General features: G+C 44.9%; 1 protein-coding gene across 1 annotated transcript in view; it reads right to left on the reverse strand.

Moving 5' to 3' along the window:
* The window catches only part of LOC126243321 (serine protease inhibitor dipetalogastin-like), a 320107-nt gene that overhangs the window by 139665 nt on the left and 157449 nt on the right, over window positions 1-22993 (reverse strand). Inside the window, exon 3 of the mRNA XM_049948158.1 lies at window positions 12758-12916. Within this exon, the coding sequence (XP_049804115.1) occupies window positions 12758-12916 (159 nt within the window). The remainder of the gene's footprint in view (window positions 1-12757; window positions 12917-22993) is intronic.

Genomic DNA, 22993 nt, shown 5'->3' on the forward strand with positions numbered 1-22993 from the left:
ACACATTTCATGTACATTTGTTTTTGGGCTAGTGTCGTACATGCATGTGTCTTACCCACCCAACCTCTTTGACATTTTATTCTAGCCCAATATACATCGTTGCCTTCAACCTCTTTGCTCTGGATGCCTTACTCGCATTAAACTTTCCCGTTAAATTCACAGCTGTCCATGGTGCGTTGTGAATAATGTAGTGCGAGAAACTCATAGTGTTTTACAAAGAAGCATCAGTTAAGTGTATTTGTATCCGCGCTCGCTAAAATACGACACATCTACACAGGTGAAGAATACGTAGATATGATATGTGTTTACGGCCTCTGCGATGGTAGTGCTCCTGCTGCTGTCGAAGAATACCGTCGACGCTTTCCGACATGTCAAATTCCGTATCGTAGAATTGTTTACCCGTGTTTTCAGGTCATTGCGTGCAGCAGTTATTTTTTCAATGCTGCCATTTTATTGTGCAGGTACAACAACACATTGTTGAAATGGTGCAGTTTAGTTCTACTACCAAAACAAGGTAACTCTCTGCACGTCTCTATGTCCTACGTACACGTATGTGGCGAACATTTCATGTGTAAAACGTGTAACTCATTTCATATACATCGTGTTCACAATCTTCACGAAGGCGTCAATGCCACACGACTTGAATTTTGTCTCTGATTAAACGACAATCGTCATTTCTTTCCATTATTATTGATAACTGGTTAAGTCATGTTTAAACGGAATGGAATCGACAACGCACGTAATGCCCATCGATGGTCAAAGGAAAATTTACACTCTACGTGCAAACCTACACTACTGGCCATTAAAATTGCTACACCACGAAGATGACGTGCTACAGACGAGAAGTTCAACCGACAGGAAGAAGATGCTGTGATATGCAAATGATTAGCTTTTCAGAGCATTCACACAAGGTTGGGGCCGGTGGCGACACCTAAAACGTGCTGACATGAGGAGAGTTTCCAACCGATTTCTCATACACAAACAGCAGTTGACCAGCGTTGCCAGGTGAAACGCTGTTGTGATGCCTCGTGTAAGGAGGAGAAATGCGTACCATCACGTTTCCGATTTTGATAAAGGTGGATTTCAGAATATCGCGATTGCGGTTTATGGTATCGCGACGTTGCTGCTTGCGTTGGTCGAGATCCAATGACTGTTAGCAGAATATGGCATCGGTGGGTTCTGGAGGGTAATACGGAACGCCGTAGTGGATCCCAACGGCCTCGTATCACTAGCAGTTGAGATGACAGGCATCTTATGCGCATGGCTGTAACAGATAGTGCAGCCACGTCTCGATCCCTGAGTCAACAGATGGGGACGTTTGCAAGACAACAACCATCTGCACGAACAGTTCGACGACGTTTCCAGCAGCATGGACTATCAGCTCGGAGACCGTGGCTGCGGTTACCCTTGACGCTGCATCACAGACAGGAGCGCCTGCGTTGGTGTACTTAACGACGAACCTGGGTGCACGAATGGCAAAACTTCATTTTTTCGGATGAATCCAGGTTCTGTTTACAGCATCATGATGGTACAGCATCCGTGTTTGGCGACATCGCGGTGAACACACATTGGAAGTGTGTATTCGTCATCGCCATACTGGCGTATCACCCGGCGTGATGGTATGGGGTGCCATCGGTTACACGTCTCGATCACCTCTTGTTCGCAATGACGGCACTTTGAACAGTGGACGTTACATTTCAGATGTGTGACGACCCGTGGCTCTACCCTTCATTCGATCCCTGCGAAACCCTACATTTCAGCAGGATAATGCACGACCGCATGTTGCAGGTCCTGTACGGGCCTTTCTGGATACAGAAAATGTTCGACTGCTGCCCTGGCCAGCACATTCTTCAGATCTCTCACCAACTGAAAACGTCTGGTCAATAGTGGCCGAGCAACTGGCCGTCACAATACGACAGTCACTACTCTTGATGAACTGTGGTAACGTGTTGAAGCTGCATGGGCAGCTGTACCTGTACACGCCATCCAAGCTCTGTTTGACTCAATGCCCAGGCGTATCAAGGCCGTTATTACGGCGAGAGGTGGTTGTTCTGGATACTGATTTCTCAGGATCTATGCACCCAAATTGCGTGAAAATGTAATCACATTTCAGTTCTAGTATAATATATTTGTCCAATGAATACCCGTTTATCATCTGCATTTCTTCTTGGTGTAGCAATTTTAATGGCCGGTAGTATATTTCCAAGTTCGTTGTCCATCAATGCTTAGCACGGTATTTCATTTAAGAAGAACGAATGATGGGACAGAATTACTTGATTTTTTGATTTTTTTAAACTCGTTTTGAACACCTTGAGGGCATTTATTTGGCCACACGTATTGCAATGTACTTCCATCGTGATGGAAACCCTCCACATTTTACCAGACGTATGAGGGAACATATCAGCGGCACTTGCACTCATCGCTGAATTGATCGTGGAAGTACAATTAACTGGCCGCCAAGATTACCAGACCTTATGCCATTAGATTTTTGTTTATCGTGTTGGATGAAGTCCGAGCTATGCAGTCAAAAGGTGAACACACGACATGAACTGACATCTCAATATGGATGCTGCTGCCTTTGTTAGGGAGCGAGCAGAGGCATTAAAACAAGTAACACAAGTTCTCCCAAGAGTCCACAAACGCAATGAAGTTCACGGTATGTTATTGGAACATTTATTGTCAACTATGCCACAGCTGTGACGTGACTGGTACGATAAGGGATTGTACATGTGTTCATACCTCAGGTTCTACTGGAGACAGAAAGATATGGTCTAGTATTTCGGATAGCCCTTGATCTAGGGACCATTTTTGTACGCAGAAGCAGGATCGTCTTAATGACATTACTCTACAGTACAGGGTCAAACTATGAATATTACACAATTTCTCTTGTTTAGGTAAATGAAGCATCTGATATGATGTGGTCTACTGCTGACTTGAAGGGACTTACGGAGGCACCATTAGTTCATTGGCGGTTCCCCGGAAGAAATCAGAAAAGGATCTTTTTACTATGTTTTCGCCGTCATCAGCGGAACACAACCCAGCCAAGGATTCCAAGATAGCTACGCATAGCAAAATGCTGTAATTTTACGATATATTCTAAGATTCTGGCCTCGAACAACCTTGAAATTTTTTCTTTATCCGTTTACCAGATGCAGAAATACAACGTTATCCTACTTTTGCACTTAAAATACGCACATAAATGCGATGTGAGGCGAAAACGTGGTTTACAAAGTGACGCACCACGGAGAAATATGACGTAAAATGTCTGCATTGTTATCAGGAGGGTTTTGGGAACTCCAAGCTATAGTACTGAAGCATATTCAAAATATACTCATGCTCATAAATTAAGGATAATGCTGATACCTGGTGAAACAACGCTCTGGTGGGCGGTTTTAGGGTTTAAATCAACTCGGGGTATGACCATGCGGTGCATTTGACCTGCAGTCGTCGCTCGGTGGCGCTGGCAGCAGTCCACATACGCAGAGGTGTGTTAGTGCATGTTAGAGTACGGTGCAGTGAGTAAGTGTGCAGACGTACTAATTGTGACTGTGTGTTGAAAATGGCTCAAAGAACACATATTGGTGGCGTTCTTAGGGATGGAATACTAGGGCGACTGGAGGCTGGTCAAACACAGTAGGTCATAGCACAAGCCCTACGTGTGCGACAAACTGTGATCTCAGGATTATGGCAACGATTCCAGCAGACAGGTAACGTGTTCAGGCGCTACAGTACGGGTCGTCCACGTGTACAACACCACAATAAGACCGATATCTCACCATCAGTGCCCACAGACGGCCACGGAGTACTGCAGGTAGCCTTTCAGCCTTGCTCGGGACCTTACCGCAGCCACCGAAGCAGTTATCTCTGGACACACTGTCTACATACGACTGAACAGACATGGTTTATTCGCCTGGAGACCTGCAAAGTGCATTCCACTGACCCTGGTCACAGGAGAGCCCGTAAAGCCCGGTGTCAAGAACACAGTACATGGTCATTGGAACAGTGGTCCCAGGTTATGTTCACGGGCGAGTCCAGGTATAGTCTGAACAGTGATTCTCGCCGGGTTTTCATCTGGCGTAAACCAGGAACCAGATACCAATCCCTTAATGTCCTTGAGAGGGACCCGTATGGAGGTCGTGGTTTGATGGTGTGGGGTGGGATTATGATTGGTGCATGTACACCCCTGCATGTCTTTGACAGAGGAACTGTAACAGGTCAGGTGTATCGGGACTTAATTTTGCACCAGTATGTCCGCCTTTTCAGGGGTGCATTGGGTCCCACCTTCCTCCTGATGGGTGGTAAGGCACGGTCCCACCGAGCTTCCATCGTGGAGGAGTACCTTGAATCAGAAGATATCAGGCGAATGGAGTGGCCTGCCTGTTCTCCAGACCTAAATCCCATCGAGAACGTCTGGGATGCTCTCGGTCGACGTATCGCTGCAAGTCTTCAAACCCCTAGGACTCTTCAGGAGCTCCGACAGGCACTGGTGCAAGAGTGGGAGGCTATACCCCAGCAGCCGCTCGACCACCTGATCCAGAGTATGCCAACCTGTTGTGCGGCATGTGTATGTGTGTATGGTGATCATATCCCATATTGATGTCGGGGTACATGCGCAGGAAACAGTGGAGTTTTGTATCACATGTGTTTCGGGACGGTTTTCTCAACTTATCACCAATACCGTGGACTTACAGATCTGTGTCGTAAAAGAAGAGAAAAGAAGGAAGCAGGGGATAAATGTTCCTAGCGGAGCACAAAGAAGATGAATATGCTCATCTTTATTAATAGCCTCTGAGTGACAAGTCGGGTAGTAGGTGCCTCAGCACCTTTAAAAGTTTTCTCAAAAATATTGGCATACAAGCATATTCGCGCTTTTTTACGCTGAGAGATAATAAGACAGTGGCAGTGGGAAAGAGATGGAGAAGTGGAAGAGAGTACACAATGGCTATGGTAGAAAAAAGAGTGGAGACAATGGCACTGTGAGAGAAAGATAGTGGTACAATGGCAGTGGAACTTAGTAGGCAGCAAGAGTGGTAGAGAAAGAGTGAAGGAGACAGTGCCAGTGGGAGAGGAAAAAAGAGAAAGTGGAAGTGGGTGAGAGCTAGTGTTGATGAGAGACAGAGTCTACGACAATGACGTCGAGGAATAGAGAGATAGTGACTGTGAAGCAGTGACAAGGAAAGAATGATATATCAGCTGTAAAAGAGAATATGACGGAAACAGTGAGAACGAGAGGAGACAGAAGTAGTAGCAGTAGTAGTAGTAGCAGTAGGACAGAAATCAGGTGACTATGGCTGTGAGACAGCAGACATTGAAGGAGAGCCACAAAGAGGTAATGAGCTTGGCCGATGAAAGTGAGTGGATGAGCATGAGATACTTACAGCGATTAACTAGTGAGTGTGAGCGAGTTACACGTAGGACAGGTTAGGATAGCTTGTAGAAGTGAGAGATGAGTTGCATGTTAAAAAGAGCGCGACTATGTTGGCATCCCAATGTTTTTGCCAAAATTTTTGAAGGTGCTGAGGAAGGTAGAATGAGCCAACTGGTACCCCACTTTTCAGTCAGGTTCTTTTAAAGAGGAGCATATTCGCCTTTTTTGTGCTCCGACTGGAGCATTTTTCCGCTGAAAGGGCATATGTCCATATCAAGTTTTTTGTCTTAAATGAGCGTTCCTGTCATATCCCCGAATATTGTCCTTTCCTCCTTGGACTCCCTGTACACCAGATGTCAAGTGGATTGATTAACAGAGGCAGCAATACTAAGCAAGATAAACAGTTTTAGAACCTTGTTCTGGATTTCTGAATGTAACAGCAGTAGTGCTCCTTTGTTAAAAGGTACATAGCCTGACGATTCCTTATTTATCCCTTGGTTCGCCCATCTTGTAAATGTTGTTTCTAGGTACCAGAAACTCTTTCATCGAGTGCGACTTTCCTAGATTTTACTCTTTATACGTCGCTATTCTCCTTATATTCTTCTTTGAAACAATTTGTAAGCCCTTAACTTCCTCCATCTGTCAGTATAGTGACCAGTGCCCATTAAGGCGAGTTCTCAATAGGTAATAGTGAACTGGCATCGGATAGTGAACATGCAATACATGTCGACTGTGTTCTGTCTAGGCGCTTCAGTCTGCAACCGCGCGACCGCTACGGTCGCAGGTTCAAATCCTGCCTCAGGCATGGATGTGTGTGGTGTCCTTAGGTTAGTTAGGTTTAAGTAGTTCTAAGTTATAGGGGACTGATTTAGTTGTAAGACCTACTGGCAAATGATATGTAAGGTCTACAAGAATACGACATGAAAGGTGATTTTTCAATATGTGCAAATAGTAGTTTGAAGAGGGAGAGTAAAAGCAGTTCTTTTCCATTTGTCAATGTATACAATAGTTTAAAAAAAGAATACACTGTCCGTTGTAGGCTGTATTGTGTTTTCTTAAAATACAACCTACAACGGACATTCTTAGAGGCTGTGGATTTTCAAACACAATAGTGCTGCCTCGACATTTAGATAGCGAGGAGGTGGTGGTGTGGTGAAACACTGGACTCGCATTCGGGAGTATGGTGGCTAAAATCCCCATCCGGTCTTTCGGACCTATACTTTCCGTCATCTCCCTGAACTGTTTATTTAGGGCTCCACAGCTTTGAAAATTATACAGTCGAGCATCTTCCCTAATATGGGATTGTCTTCATCTCTAAGGACTACGTGGTCGACGAGACGTTAAACAGTAATCTGCCTTTTTCTCTGACGTCTACTTTATATTGAACAACACAGGAAACAGATGCCTACAAAAGTTCTGTGCGTAATTTGTTGGATACGGAAGGCGTTTCTCGATTCCTCGCGAGAGGTATGAAAATTAAAATTAGTTAAAGAGTAAAGAGGATGCACACATGTGATTTAGGAATTTCAGTTCAGATTCCCATACAAAAAGGCACGCATACTCGACATCTCGAAATCTTCAGCCTCTAAGATTTACAGTTATGCAGATAGTGTTCGGCAGCAGGTGGTCTGTGCGTGTCACATCAGATACAAGACTCTGGCCTAGTTGCGGTCATCCTTGCTGCAGACGCTTTATGCAATGTGTCCCTAAGTACAAAATCCTTTCATTTCAGTTGTTTATTTACATACATAAGCAGTCACCCGATTTATGCTTTGTATGAGACTGTTTCATCCTTCAGATTATAATATTTTACTGTTCGTTTCATAGCCCAACATTTTTCTTGACTGTATCGAGTTTTATGTGTCGTAATATATTGTATTTTCTCAAATGTTTGCGAGTAAAATATCGTTCTAACCGTCAGTTGTAAATTACATTTCAGTTGCACACTGAGCAGCAATGGTGTGCCTCCGGGCACGCGGCCGAACTGTACATTCCATTTTTATGCACAATATTTCGACGACTTCATGTTACTCGGTGCCTAAACTCCAACCTAAATTTGAACTATTGTTGGTCTGACGCTGCCATTTACAGCTGAGTTCGACTTTCTGCTCCCACTACGCACTTCGACGCTCATTTGTTTCTAAGAGCCCACACAGTTACTCCGTGAAATGCATATTCTCTCGGCGTTTTCCACGTCTGGTGGATAGGACTGCTAGCGATATCTCCATACAGCGAGTGCTGGACTCCGGGACTTCTTTAAAATTAAACTTCTACCATGATTTATTACGTTTTCGATGTCTTTATAGATTTCGATAGACTACTGAATTATAATTACACAGAAACTTGACCTTTGCAGCACGATACCGTTCTTGTCGTATTTAATTTCACGATTAAATTCGAGGCAATTTTTGCTGACAGCACAGTTTCTTGGTTTATTTAGTTAGGCATATCGCTGATGTTCCTCGAACCTCGCCTCGGATTTTCTAGTAGTATTACCTCGAACCTATTCGTGAAATTAAATAAGAGACCAGTATGGTGGAGCATAAGTCAAGCTCCAATGACAGAATAGTTAAGGAGTCTACCGAAATAATGATTTGAATTGAACTGGTGTCCGGCCGTAGGTGTCTTCAAGCAGGAAGGAGAGAGGGGGTCAGGATGGGCGACCAAGCGGGGGCCTCTCCTGGAATCTGGGTAACGGCTTTTTATTCATTACAGAATTCTCACACTTTTCTAGCAGTGGTTATGAGGCCTGCTACTGAATTTGGACATACTTCAGCATTCATTATGTGTCGTATTTTTTGGTTATTATGTTGTTCACAGATTCGGCTCTGTTTTGCAGTCGAAATGGATGTGAGGCATTACGGAACCGTGTCGAAACAGTGTCCTCAATGTTTTATCTGTCACTCCCTCATGCGGCCCTTAACGAACTGCAGATCACCTGGAGCGCCAATTCCGACACCAATTCCCATAACAACAGAAACATGACAGCAGTATAAGGGCTCCATCATTCGTCTCTCAGTTCGTATAAAGACGCCTCCCTTCTCTGATGTAAAACGGAACCACAATAGTAGCTTACAGCTTCCTGTGGACAAAGAAGACGCTTGCTGGATTGCTGAATATATAGGGTGGGGCAAATAAAAGTGGCCCGGAGAACAGAGTTCCAGGATAAAAAGGATCATAGACGTCGAGCTGATTTCGTAGGACTCTCATGCATTTTCTAGTTGAGTGCAGCCACATTTTTCTGATGTGTGCGCACGTTTCGGAATGTCCTTTGACTTGTTTAAAGCAGATATTATCTGAAGCCATTTTCTGACTAAACGTTGCGTGGCACTGTTTGCTAGCACTTTGACACCATTAAACCGTGGTCTAGGGGTAGCGTCTTTGCTTCATAATCAAAACGTCTTCGGTCCTGCATTAGATCCCCGCCACTGCCTAAATTTTGATAAATAATCAGCACTGGCGGCCGAAGACTTCCGGCATAAGAAGTTAGCCTCATTCTGCCAACGGCCTTGTCAAAGAGGGTGGAGGAGCGGATAGAGGTTCAGGGCACTCTCTTGTCCTAGGGGTGGGAAATTGCCCCTAAAGGCGGAAGAATCAGCAATGATCAACGACATGAGGATGCAGAAGGCAATGGAAACCACTGCATTAAAGACACGTAACGTGTATCCACAGGATATGTGGCCTGTAATTGAAGAAGTGTCATGATGATCTCTCCATTGGCAAAAGATTCCGGAATAGTCCCCCATTCGGATCTCCGGGAGGGGACTGCAAAGGGGGAGGTTACCACGAGAAAAAGATTGAATAATCAACGAAAGGATAACGTTCTACGAGTCGGGGCGTGGAATGTCAGAAGCTTGAACGTGGTAGGGAAACTAGACAATCTGAAAAGGGAAATGCAAAGGCTCAATCTAGATATAGTAGGGGTCAGTGAAGTGAAGTGGAAGGAAGACAAGGATTTCTGGTCAGATGAGTATCGGGTAACATCAACAGCAGCAGAAAATGGTATAACAGGTGTAGGATTCGTTATGAATAGGAAGGTAGGGCAGAGGGTGTGGTACTGTGACAGTTCAGTGACCGGATTGTTCTAAACAGAATCGACAGCAGACCAACACCGACAACGATAGTTCAGGTATACATGCCGACGTCGCAAGCTGAAGATGAACAGATAGAGAAAGTGTATGGGGATATTGAAAGGGTAATGCAGTATGTAAAGGGGGACGAAAATCTAATAGTCATGGGCGACTGGAATGCAGTTGTAGGGGAAGGAGTAGAAGAAAAGGTTACAGGAGAATATGGGCTTGGGACGAGGAATGAAAGAGGAGAAAGACTGAGTTCTGTAACAAGTTTCAGCTAGTAATAGCGAATACCCTGTTCAAGAATCACAAGAGGAGGAGGTATACTTGGAAAAGGCCGGGAGATACGGGAAGATTTCAATTATATTACATCATGGTCAGACAGAGATTCCGAAATCAGATACTGGATTGTAAGGCGTACCCAGGAGCAGATATAGACTCAGATCACAATATAGTAGTGATGAAGAGTAGGCTGAAGTTCAAGACATTAGTCAGGAAGAATCAATAAGCAAAGAAGTGGGATACGGAAGTACTAAGGAATGACGAGATACGTTTGAAGTTCTCTAACGCTATAGATACAGCAATAAGGAATAGCGCAGTAGGCAGTACAGTTGAAGAGGAATGGACATCTCTAAAAAGGGCCATCACAGAAGTTGGGAAGGAAAACATAGGTACAAAGAAGGTAGCTGCGAAGAAACCATGGATAACAGAAGAAATACTTCAGTTGATTGATGAAAGGAGGAAGTACAAACATGTTCCGGGAAAATCAGGAATACAGAAATACAAGTCGCTGAGGACTGAAATAAATAGGAAGTGCAGGGAAGCTAAGACGAAATGGCTACAGGAAAAATGTGAAGACATCGAAAAAGATATGATTGTCGGAAGGACAGACTCAGCATACAGGAAAGTCAAAACAACCTTTGGTGACATTAAAAGCAACGGTGGTAACATTAAGAGTGCAACGGGAATTCCACTGTTAAATGCAGAGGAGAGAGCAGATAGGTAGAAAGAATACATTGAAAGCCTCTATGAGGGTGAAGATTTGTCTGATGTGATAGAAGAAGAAACAGGAGTCGATTTAGAAGGGATAGGGGATCCAGTATTAGAATCGGAATTTAAAAGAGCTTTGGAGGACTTACGGTCAAATAAGGCAGAAGGGATAGATAACATTCCATCAGAATTTCTAAAATCATTGGGGGAAGTGGCAACAAAACGACTATTCACGTTGGTGTGTAGAATATATGAGTCTGGCGACATACCATCTGACTTTCGGAAAAGCATCATCCACACAATTCCGAAGACGGCAAGAGCTGACAAGTGTGAGAATTATCGCACAATCAGCTTAACAGCTAATGCATCGAAGCTGCTTACAAGAAGAATATACAGAACAATGGAAAAGAAAATTGAGAATGCACTAGGTGACGATCAGTTGGGCTTTAGGAAAAGTAAAGGGACGAGAGAGGCAATTCTGATGTTACGGCTAATAATGGAAGCAAGGCTAAAGAAAAATCAAGACACTTTCATAGGATTTTTCGACCTGGAAAAAGCGTTCGACAACATAAAATGGTGCAAGCTGTTCGAGATTCAGAAAAAAGTAGGGGTAAGCTATAGGGAGAGACGGGTCATATACAATATGTACAACAACCAAGAGGGAATAATAAGAGTGGACGATCAAGAGCGAAGTGCTCGTATTAAGAAGGGTGTAAGACAAGTCTGTAGCCTTTCGCCCCTACTCTTCAATCTGTACATAGAGGATGCAATGATGGAAATAAAAGAAAGGTTCAGGAGTGGAATTAAAACACAAGGTGAAAGGATATCAATGACACGATTCGCTGATGACATTGCTATCCTGAGTGAAAGTGAAGAAGAATTAAATGATCTGCTGAACGGAATGAACAGTCTAATGAGTATACAGTATGGTTTGAGAGTACATTTTATATTAACATATTCTACTTTTATTTTAACTATATTTTCATATACTTATTGGCAATGGGTGAAAAAAGAAAAAAAACTAGAGATTGTGTGCATTATGTAAACCAAAAAAATTGCTCTAAGCACTGTGGGACTTAACATCTGAGGTCATCAGTCCCCTGGACTTAGAACTACTTAAACCCAACTAACCTAAGGACATCACACACATCCATGCCCAAGGCAGGATCCGAACCTGCGACCGTAGCAGCAGCGCGGTTCCGGACTGAACCGCTTAGAACGGCTCGACCACAGCGGCCAGCAGAGTTTTTGAAAGTTTTCTCTTCGTGGAACTTGAAACTGGTACTTTGTTGGTTAGCCGGCCGAAGTGGCCGTGCGGTTAAAGGCGCTGCAGTCTGGAACCGCAAGACCGCTACGGTCGCAGGTTCGAATCCTGCCTCGGGCATGGATATTTGTGATGTCCTTAGGTTAGTTAGGTTTAACTAGTTCTAAGTTCTAGGGGACTAATGACCTCAGCAGTTGAGTCCCATAGTGCTCAGAGCCATTTGAACCATTTTTTGAACTTTGTTGGTTATTTTAGTTGAAATCCGACAGAATTTTTATATTTTAGATTTTAATTTTAGTTACAGCCTAATATTATAGGAATATAACAATTTTTTGCGAATAGTTTCTACCTACATTTCACAACTCATTAGTTACCCTAGATATAATTTCAGATAAATGAATAACAAAGGTCGTACTATATCGTGTCCATACTCACATTAATAGTATCAAAACTTGTGTGGACTGTTGAAATATGGATAACGTTTACATATGAAAGTAATCTACCTTAAAATTACTGTGCGGATATTTATCAATCAAGTGAGAATAATTAGTTTTTTATACTTTCTGTCAAAATTAGTGCTTCAGGAGAGACAAGTTTTTAATTCATCGCCTCAGTTATACCAAAAAGTGCAAGCATTTTGCCACCTCTTTGTAAATATGTCGTCGGCCATTTCTTCAGAGCTACAAAACGCTCAGAGAATATCCTTATCAAACAACAACAGTGAAACCCCTGAAAAACATATGAGCATCAAAGAGCATAGCGAGCAGTCGAACTCGGCTGCGAGTCTGTTTGGAGTCCAGACAGCGAGTAAGCTAACACAGCTCGCAGCATCTGAAGTTACGATAATGTCGGCCATCGACTGTAGTGCATGAAATGGAATCAACAGCTCGGTTGTAGCCAGAAAGCACACTGTTAATCAGTTACGCCGAGAAAACCTGAAATATCGCACGGAAGAGCAGTTTCCAGATGCTAGAATAGGTTTAGGTGTCAGTGCCGCAGTGGTCCAACGGAGTACGTAGTTATTTTCCTCTGTTGTTTGGTCGCTGACGAGTGGGTACTCACGTATGCCGGTGGTCTGGGCGTGGCAGAGCAGCTCCCAGACGCTGGAGTAGGTGCGGTTGTCCTTGCCGCAGACGCGCCGCCACACGGCGAACGCCAGCGCGCAGTGCTCCGGCTCCGGGTTAGCCGCGCATGCGCCGCGCCGAGCGCTCAGGCCTCGGACTGCACACAGCAACACACCAACGGAAGCGTCAGTCATCAGTGTTGCGGTCACTTCACCGCCACACTGAAATACTCTGTCCGACGTGAAGCACCCACAAGGGGAGGAGAAAACGAAATGAAGCTTTACTGGTTGATATGGAACGTGAAGTTACAGGGGATAAAATTTGGAAATTTGTGGTAAGTTCCTATGGGACCAAACTGCTGAGGTCATCGCTTCCTGGACTCACACGCTACTTAATCCAACTTAAACTAACTTACGCTAAGGACAACACACACACCCATGTCCGAGGGAGGTCTCGAACCTCCGACGGGGGGAGCCGCGCGAACCGTGTCATGGCGCCCGAGACCGCGTTTGACGGTCAACAACGCAGGTAAGGCACGTGTGGCGCTGGACTGTGCGAGTTCAGTACGAACTAGGCATCAGTGCAGGTTGTTTACGAGAACAGTACACTTCGTATTTGCATTCAGAGGCCGAGGTCGATGTGCAATGAAAGACCTAGCATAGTTCCAAAGAGGGCAGATTGTGCGGGCCCGGTTAGCTAGATCATCAGTAACCAAGGCAGCCAACTTACTGAATGTTTCAAGAGCAACTGTTTCAACAGTCATGACAGCCTACACAAAACATGGAAAGACGTCAACCTGTAAAAGTAATAGTGGGCGCAAATCAAAACTGAATGACAGACATCGTACACCAACACGAATTGTGTCAAAACAACACAAAACTACGGCGCCTAAGGTGACTGCAGAACTCCATAGCCATCTTCGAGACCCGTATCTATCGACACTGTCCACCGAGAACTCCATAAAGCGAATATTCATGGACGAGCTGCTATACCGAAACCATTAGTGACGACAACCAACACAAAGAACCGTAAAACTTCGTGGCAGGAGCATAAGTTCTGGACGGCTGAGCAGTGGAAGCACGTCATGTGGTCCGACGAGATAACGTTTTCGTTATTTCCAACATCGGGCGAGGTTTACGTCTGGAGAACGCCAAAAGAAGCCTACAATCCTGACTGCTTGATTCCAACGGTTAAGCATGGAGGTGGAAGTGTGATAGTGTGGACAGCCGTATCATGGTATTCTGCTGGTCCCATCATTACTCTCAGATGCCGTGTCACAGCTAATCATTACGTGAACATTTTAGGTGATCAGGTGCACCACGTGATTCAAATATTGTTCCCCAACAATGATGCCACATTTCAGGACGACGATGCACCCGTTCACACAGCCAGGACAGTACAATAGTGGTGTGAAGAGCATGCAACTGAACTGCAGCGTCTTCCCTGGCCAGCATGGCCCCCGGACTTGAGCATTTTCGAACCCTTGTGGGCAGTATTGGAGCCCATACTCCGGAGCAGATTTCCGCCTCCCTCGTCACTACAGGTGTTAGAAAACGTTTTGATCGAAGAGTGGCATAACTTTCCACTGGAGACAATGCAGTCGTTATATGCCAGTATTCAAAGAAGTATCTCAGCTGTATTACGGGCAAATGGTGGTTCTACTACTACTTAATAAACCATTCCCAAGTAAGTACAGGTGTTAGATAATTTTGCCTATCCCCTGTATTTCAGTGATTACAAAATAGGGTCACATTTACAAAGAAGTCAGCTGTATGAGCGGACTTATTATTAAGACGTTGCACCCCCTCTAACCTGGACGTATACCCGGATTCGGTTGTGAATGGTGCCATAAAGCCGTTCTGTCCCTCCCTGAGGCAAGATAACCCACAGCAGTTGCAACTGGTCCTTCATATCCTAGATCAGGGGTTCTCAGACCTTTTGGCACGGTGTACCACTTGACATTTTAAACAATTTACGCGTTCCACGATACCATGTTCACTTTTAACAAACCCTAAGGTGTGGCATGCGGAAGGTGGAGGGCTCGTGCAGGTTGAGCGACGACTGCCGCAGGGGTGAACAACGGTACGTGGGAAATAACTTTCGCCGTCTTGCTTGGTACTGACAACACACATTCAGTTTTTGTGTCTCGCCGAATGAGACACACATACACATGATAAGGTTTCGTGGAACCACTTTTGCACAAATTCGCTCGTGTTCGTATGTGGTGCTTCTTCAACAGCGAAATAAGTGAGCTCTTGCAGTTGAAATATAGATGTTCCTTCAAATTATAATAGATTTCAATTCTCTTTTACACCTTATTGTTGGATAACTGAATTTTTCGTATTTCTTAGATCCCTTTTTCCCCAAAAATTACTTGCACCGTGCCTCTAACCACGGGCAGTAAGAGAGACTCATCCTTCCTTTGCAATTCTAAAACTAGCAAACAATAAGTCTTTATAAAATTAGTATGTGTTAATAAAATTTGCCATGCAAGTGCATTCTTTCTTTATAAAACGCAGATTTCCTGTGAACACATTAATACCTTTACCAACTAACTCAAAGTACTTACAACGTTGATTCCGTTTTCATAAAGAAGGCTTCATCTTTTGATTTGAAAGCAATTCCAAGCAAACAACGCATTGGAGAATTGGATTTTCACCGGTTTCTGTACCGGCCTTTGCTGTAAATGCAAATTGTAAGTTTCTTTCATAATGCAGGGTGACAATTATTAGACTATATGAAATAAAATCGTCATGACTTCTGAACGGTTTGCGTTAGGACGTTCTAACTGCACGATTGGCAGCCTGACATGATGGGAATTAGTATTGTTTGGCTTAGCGACGAAGCCCACTTTCATTTGGACGGGTTCGTCAGTAAGCAAAATTGGTGCATTTGGGGGACTGAGAATCCGTATTTCGCGATCGAGAAGTCAATTCACCCTAAACGGGTGACAGTGTGGTGTGCAATGTCCAGTCCCGGAATAATCGGTGCGATATGCCTTGATGTGAAGGTCTTGGAAGGTTATTTCATCTCCATTATCCAAACTGACCCTAATTTTGACAAGACGTAGTTCATGCAAGACGAAGCTCGACGCCATCGAAGCAGGAGGGTGTTTGATGTCCTGGAGGAGTACTTCGGGGACCGCATTCTAGTTCGAGGGTACCCAAGGGCCACTGCTACGGGCCTCGATTTGCCGCCATAATCACTGGATCTCAACGCATGCGACTCCTTTTTGTGGGGCTATATTGAAGACAAGGTGTACAGAAATAACCTCATAACCTTTACTGAGCTGAAACCAGCCATTCAGGAGGTCATCGGCAGCATCGATGTTCCGACACTTCAGCGGGTCATGCAGAATTTCGCTATTCGTCTGCGCTACATCGTAGCCATTGACGGCAGGCATATCGAACAAGTCATAATCTACATCCGCGTAGTAGTGAAGAATCAACTCGTTCAATATGCACACTCCGGTTCAAGACGCAAGCCATCTAAGGTAACGCCCAACAACGCGACAATAACAAAAATAAACCGTTCAGTGTGTAATGACTGCTGCAGCGACGCACATTGGAAAACCGTATCAGTTAGCAGAACTTGCAAAGCGATACGAAAACTTTCGAATAAAAACAGATAATATCTGATCACAATATCGCCAAAGTCCGAAGACTATGAATTATTTATCAACAATGCAGCGACGACTGATGAATGCAGCGGCGGGGAGGGTACATTCCGCCATTCTGTGTCGTGCATACAGTCGTAAACAAACATCCTGAGGTAAATAAAATTTGTTTAGTATTATACAGATGCTACGTTTAACAGTGAGTTTTCCGGCTATCATTTTGCTTCAAAGAGAAAGCAACTTGAGGGAATATATTACTTACAGCAGCACTTGTCTTGCTCACTTGCACACGTACCACCTGAAATATCCTTGCATACCACCAGCAGTACGATTACCACCGCCAGGGAACCCCTGTCCTAGATGCTGGCGCAAGGACGGAGTTGATGTCCGAGCTGGTTTCATCGGAGACAGATCTAGGGATCTTGCTGGCCACAGGAGTACTGCAACAATACGCATTCACAGAGACACGTAGCATGTATGGAGAGTATTGTCCTGTTGAAAAATGGCACCACCATACTGTTGCATGAAAGGCGACACATGAGGATTCAGGTTGTCCATGACATACCATTGTGCTGTTAGAGTGACCTGATTTCATATCCGATGGCCACCTCAGCAGGACACCAGCACTATCGCCGCTGTGCCTGTCCAAAACATTGGAACAACTGGACGTCTCTCCATTCGCCCTCACTCTCTCCAACGATGGTCAGACGGAGCAGTGCAGAACCGAGAGTCATCACTGAACATAATGCGACACTCTTTCTTAGTCTGGCTGCTTGCTGCCTGTTCCGACCAAACGTTCAGGATGACACAGAATGTTGCAGTCGGATGGCAGGCACAGATCTGAAGGAGTTTCGAGTGATTGACAGTAGGAGAACTCCTTCTTCTGTTTTTACTCACTGACGTCTTAAGACATGTCCTATCATCCTGTCCTACTAGTCAGTATTTTCCACATATTCCTTTCCTCGCCGATTGTGCGAGAACGTCCTTGCTCTACACCTTATCAACCCACATAATGTTCGACATTCTTCTGCAAACCACATCTCAGATGCTTCGACTCTCTTCTATTCCGGTTTTCCCACAGTCCATGTCTCACTACCACGCAATACTGTGTTCCAAACGTACATTCTCAGAAATTTCTTACTTAGATTAAGACCCATGTTTGATACTACGCAGTAAATTGCTCTTGGTCGGAAATGCCCTTTTTGATACTACTAGTCTTGCTTTTTATGTTCTTGCTCGTCTCATCATGGATTATTTTGCTGTCTTGGTAACAGAATTCCTTAACTTAATCTAATCCGTGATCACCAATTACGTTTCTCGCTGTTCTCGTTTCTCCTACTTCTCATTACTTTCGTCGTTTCCAATTTACTCTCAATCATTATTCTTTACTCATTAGGACTGTTCATTCCACACCACATGTCCTGTAATTCTTCCTCACTTTGAATGAGGATAGCATTATCATCACCGAATTTTAACACTGATATTCTTTCACCTTGACTTTTAATTCCTCTCTTGAAATTTTCTTTTATTTTCATCATCACTTCTTCCACGTATAGATTGAACAGCAGGAGCGAAAGATTACATCCGGGTCTTACAGCGTTTTTAACCGGTGCACTTCGTTCTCGATCTTCCACTCTTATTGTTCCTTCTTGATTCTTGAACATATTGTCTATTACCCGTCTTTCACTACAGCTTACTCCTAAGTTTCTCAGAATTCGAACATCTTGCACCACTTTATACTGTCGATCGCTGTTTCCAGGTCGCTATGAAGGTGTCTTGATTTTTCTTTAGTCTTGCTTCCATTGTCAGTCGCAACGTCAGAACTGCCTCTCTGTTGCCTTGATCTTTCCTAAAGCCAAACTGAACGTCATCTAACAGATCCTCAATTTTCGTTTATATTATTCTGTACTTTATGCTTGTCAGCAACTTTTATGCATGAGGTGTTGAGATGGTTGTGCGATCACTCTTACATTTTTCGGCTCTTGCAATCTTGGGAATTGTGTGGATGATGTTATTCCGGAAGTCATGTGGTATATCACTAGTCTCATACATTCTATTCCGTTGGATTGTTATCTAACCCTTCTGCCCAATCTGAGTTGAAGTCTTCCAAAGCTTTTTTAAATTCTGATTCTCATAGCGGATCCCCTACTTCTTCCCTATCGACTCCTGTATCTTCTTCTATCACATCATCAAGTAAGTCTTCCCCCTCATAGAGACCCTCAATATAGTCTTTTCACCTACGCGCTATCTCCTCTGCATTTATCGGTGGAATTCCTATTTCACTCAGTGTTACCGCCCTTGCTTTTAATTTCACTTACGGTTGCTTTGATTCGGTTGTCCTGACTTTTCTATATGTTCAGTCAGTCTTTCCGACAGTCATTTCATTTTAGATTTATCTACATTTTTCACGTAGCCATTGCGCCTGACGTTTCCAGCATTTCCTATTTACTTCATTCCTAAGTGACTTGTATCCTTGTATCCCTGAATTTTTCCAGACGTTTTTGTACTTCTTTCGTCGATCAGCTCAGGTATTTCTTCTTAACCCGTGCTCTCTTCGTAGTTACTTTCCTTACACTTACTTTTTTCTTTTCAACTTCTGGAATTGCCCATTGCATAGATGTCCCTTTCTCTTCAGCTGAAATGCTTACCGAGCTATTCATTAGTACAGTATCTATAGCCTCAGACAACTTTTAGCGAATCTTTTCATTCTTTTTTAGTACTTCGGTATGCCACTTCTATGCGCATAGATTCTTCCTGACTAGTCTCTTGAGCTTCAGTCTACCTTCATCATTACGAAATTGTGATCGGAACCTGTATCTGCTCTTGGGTACGCCTTACTATCCAATATCTGATTTCAGAATCTCTGCCTGGACATGATGTAATGTAACAGAAATCTTCCTGTATCTCCTGGCCTTCTCCTAGTATATCTCTTCCTCTTTTCTTGAACAGAGTATTCGCTATGGCCATAGCCAGAACTCACTCTCTCTCTTCCCTCATTCCTTCTACCAAGCCCACATTCTCCCGCAACCCTTTCTTCTACTCCTTCCCCTACAATCACATTCCAGTACCCCTTACGTACTGAATTACGTAGTCAGTGTGCACATATACTTTATCATCTCTTCATCTTATGCTGTTCTAACATTATACGAACAGACTCGTACAACGTTATCCTTTTGTTGCTTATTCAGTCTTTTCCTCATGGTCACCTGCCCCTTCGCAGTCCCCTCCCGAAGATCCGACTGGGAAAATATTCCGGAATATTTTGCCAGTGAAGAAATCACGAAGACACCTTTTCGATGGTGGACAGGATGATTTCTTATGACAGAGGCCTTCGGCCGCCATTTCTGACGATTTTCATTCAAAATTTAAGCAGCAGTGACGCTCGAAAGCGGGACCGAGGATGTTTTGATTACTAATCAAAGACGCTAGGCTTTTTGTCCTCTCTTATCAATGTATGGTTCCTACATTCAGCATGGAGAATTACAGTGTCTATTCCTTAGTAATACCGAAACGGATCCTAGCAGCTACATCCGCACTGTGCTTGGCTGTTTATTTTCTTTTTCATCCGAAGGATCCGTTCTGATGCTCAAAGGCAGGAATGGGGTCAAAGTTGGCAGTGGTCAAAACCTGAGGCCTGGGCACCATGACCCTTTTCTTCTCGCAGGAACGAAGGACATATATGCGAAGCAGGAAACCGACGTCACGAGCAGGAGAGAGTGACACACCACACTCAGTGGGACTATCGACGAGAAGAACATTCCATGACCAGAGAATAACCGGTACTAACAGCGGCACAGGCGTGGATCATCTCCTCACTGCAGAAACACCCCAGATCCGAGATTGGCTAAGAAAGACACTATAATGAAAATTAGGGTAAAATTGTCTGCTTTTGAGACTGCGGACAACTGCAGAACCTCATTCATTAATGAACTGCCAAAACTCAAGGACATTTTTCTCGACGTCAGCAAACAAGTAGTGAACTACGTGTCAAAAAAATCCACTTCACGGAGTTCGTCTTCATTTGTGGGACGTATCCTGAATCCGAAAAGAGTAGCGGGTGAGGAGGTATCTGATGAGAAGTCGTACGGGTAATTAAAGCAAGAATCTGTCGGACTAAGAACCACACACCTGCAGCAAATCAGCACACCAGGCGATTCTCATCCATGTCCAGAACATCACAGGTGACACACAACAGAATGTCTGCAAGGTGAATCCCGTGAAGGCGTGACCGGCATACTTGTTTCCCACTGATCGTAAGATACTATGCAGACTGGGCGTCAGTGGCAAGATCAGGAGCGGCCACCGATCGCCAGGCTGCACGCCTGTCGACGTCGGGATGCTGCCCCTCAAGCACATTTGGTGACTTGTTATGATGAAAAAAGCCGTAGGTCGTCTTCATGGACATCAAGTGCATTGGCAATATCGCAGTACGGGCTTCTTAGATTGAGCAAAATAAAAATGCGGTAGTAAAAGAAAGGCGGCGGGACATTCGAAACCTAGGGCTGAGAGAGAGCGTGGTGCAAGAGCCTCCAGCAACAGGCTGGTAAGGCACAAAGGCCAACGGTGCCACGGCACCATTTGAGAGTTGTCGAACAGGGCTATTGCTCTGTCAGGAACATGATACAGGTCTAAACGCCCTTGCACCTTGAGAGGGTGAGAGTAGAGACTTATCTTGAACAGCTATCCGTGACAAAGATATGAACCCAGTGCCGCTAGCATGTGGCTTACCATGGATGGCGGAATGGGAACTTTGTGTGCCACATGGGGTTTACGTGACGCCAAATATACATTTACATGTTGTGTCCCTTCCAGAAGATCGAGGGCTCGCAAACGATGATCTAAAGCCAGCCAGTAATTTGGACAGTAGGCGCCCGCAGTTGAGGCTGATCGTGCGCCGCAGATCACTTGCCAAATCGAGTCCTAATCATCGGATAGTCGTAGCTACATGCAGTGGAGCACCTGTAGCCATAGCTCTCGATTTTCGGAAGTTAAGACAGCTATCAGAAGCTTTGCCGAAGGTGGTAACCCTTGCCATTGACTCTCGGACCTCAGAACCGCTACGAATAACGATGACGAGATCGTCCGCATCAGTGCATCTGAATATGTGGCCATCGAGAGACATTCCAGACGGACAGCCTTGACGCACTAAAAGAAGGATCAAGATGGGAGAGTATGAGGGAGAGTATACGGGACGTCGCTCCGCGAAGGAGACGCATTGCGACGTCGATGGTAATATCACAGTATCCCACATTGTATCCCACATTGCAGAGCACGCCTCCCAGGTAGTTGTGATCGACCCGTTCGAACGCCTGGCTGAAGATGCTCTTGACCTCAGGCACACAACGAGGTGAGCAAGAGTGGTTATGTTTCAATAGAAACAGAGGACAATGGCACCTCCTGAGAGGTTTGATCAAGTGGAACCACGTTCTGGGCCGTCCGTTTGAGCCGTGCAGCCGACAGCCGGTAAATATCTTCGTGTTTCTGCTGAGCATCATCAAGAGGCGATAATCGCATAACCGTGATGTGCCCCGAGGCTTGTGGATGGGAACGAGAAGATCATCAAGGAAATCGACTAGATCTGCACGATAGCTGACGGAAGATCCGGACAAATTTCTACCCACTCTGGTGCGAGTAGGGGACGAAATATCCGACAAAACTCTAGTGGGAGGCCATCAGGGCCGGCGACTTGTTCATAGAACCTGCATTGCAGCATGATGGATTTCGTTCTCCATGATGTCGGCAAACAGGACCATTGTTACATCCCCAGGAACCGAGCCAAAGGAGAGTCGAGGAACTGCCGTGGAGTTGTAAGGGTGGCCATGGTGTCATTGTGAAGAGTACAGCATAAAATATTGTGCATGGACAGCAGGCCCTTTATCGCAGTGGGTTTCTAAGCGACGCCCATCATCGCTCATAACCACATTAGTATAGTACTCCGATGGTGGAGCCTTTCTGCTGTCACGTGGTACGTAGACAGACCCTCCTGCGCTAACCCATCGTGTGTGCACGCCCTGACCATAGCTCATTCGAGGTGACGACGAGAGAGGGCAGCGAGCAGTGCCTTGCTACGAGTCACTGTCGTCTGACGCTCTGAAAAATACGGGATCATAGTATATTTCTGCAGAATGGTAAAGTAGAAATCCTAGGTTCGTTGCTGCCATGCCACAACCTCCCTTCCATAACCCTTGCGGAGGGCAGGCTTTGCGCAGAGGACACACCTCAACAGGGCAGACTGATTTGCATCATGGCGTTGACGACAAGCTGTTCACATAGTCTAGAAGAGCTTCCGGCAGTTGGGTGAAGTGAAACGAATTTCCATCGTCCCTGGCCGCGCCACACCCTTTGGAGGCGGAGACTGTCGGCGCAGATATAGGCGTCATGGTCAGAGAATGGAAAGGGCCAGACTTCCGCAGTCTGCACCCCACAGATAATATTGCACGGGATATAAACACGATCGAGGCCACTGGAAGGATGGTTCGTGAAATTCATGGACATCAAGTTTGGGAGCCTCGTTGCAGTTATTGTCGCCTCCCATGATTAAGGAATCCTGCCGACCCAGGAAGAAATCCTGAACAAGAAAGTGGAACGTTCGCGGCGGCGACTCAAACCAGACGGCGA

Source organism: Schistocerca nitens, chromosome 1, assembly GCF_023898315.1.
Source record: "Schistocerca nitens isolate TAMUIC-IGC-003100 chromosome 1, iqSchNite1.1, whole genome shotgun sequence".
In the NCBI taxonomy this organism is placed as follows: domain Eukaryota; kingdom Metazoa; phylum Arthropoda; class Insecta; order Orthoptera; family Acrididae; genus Schistocerca; species Schistocerca nitens.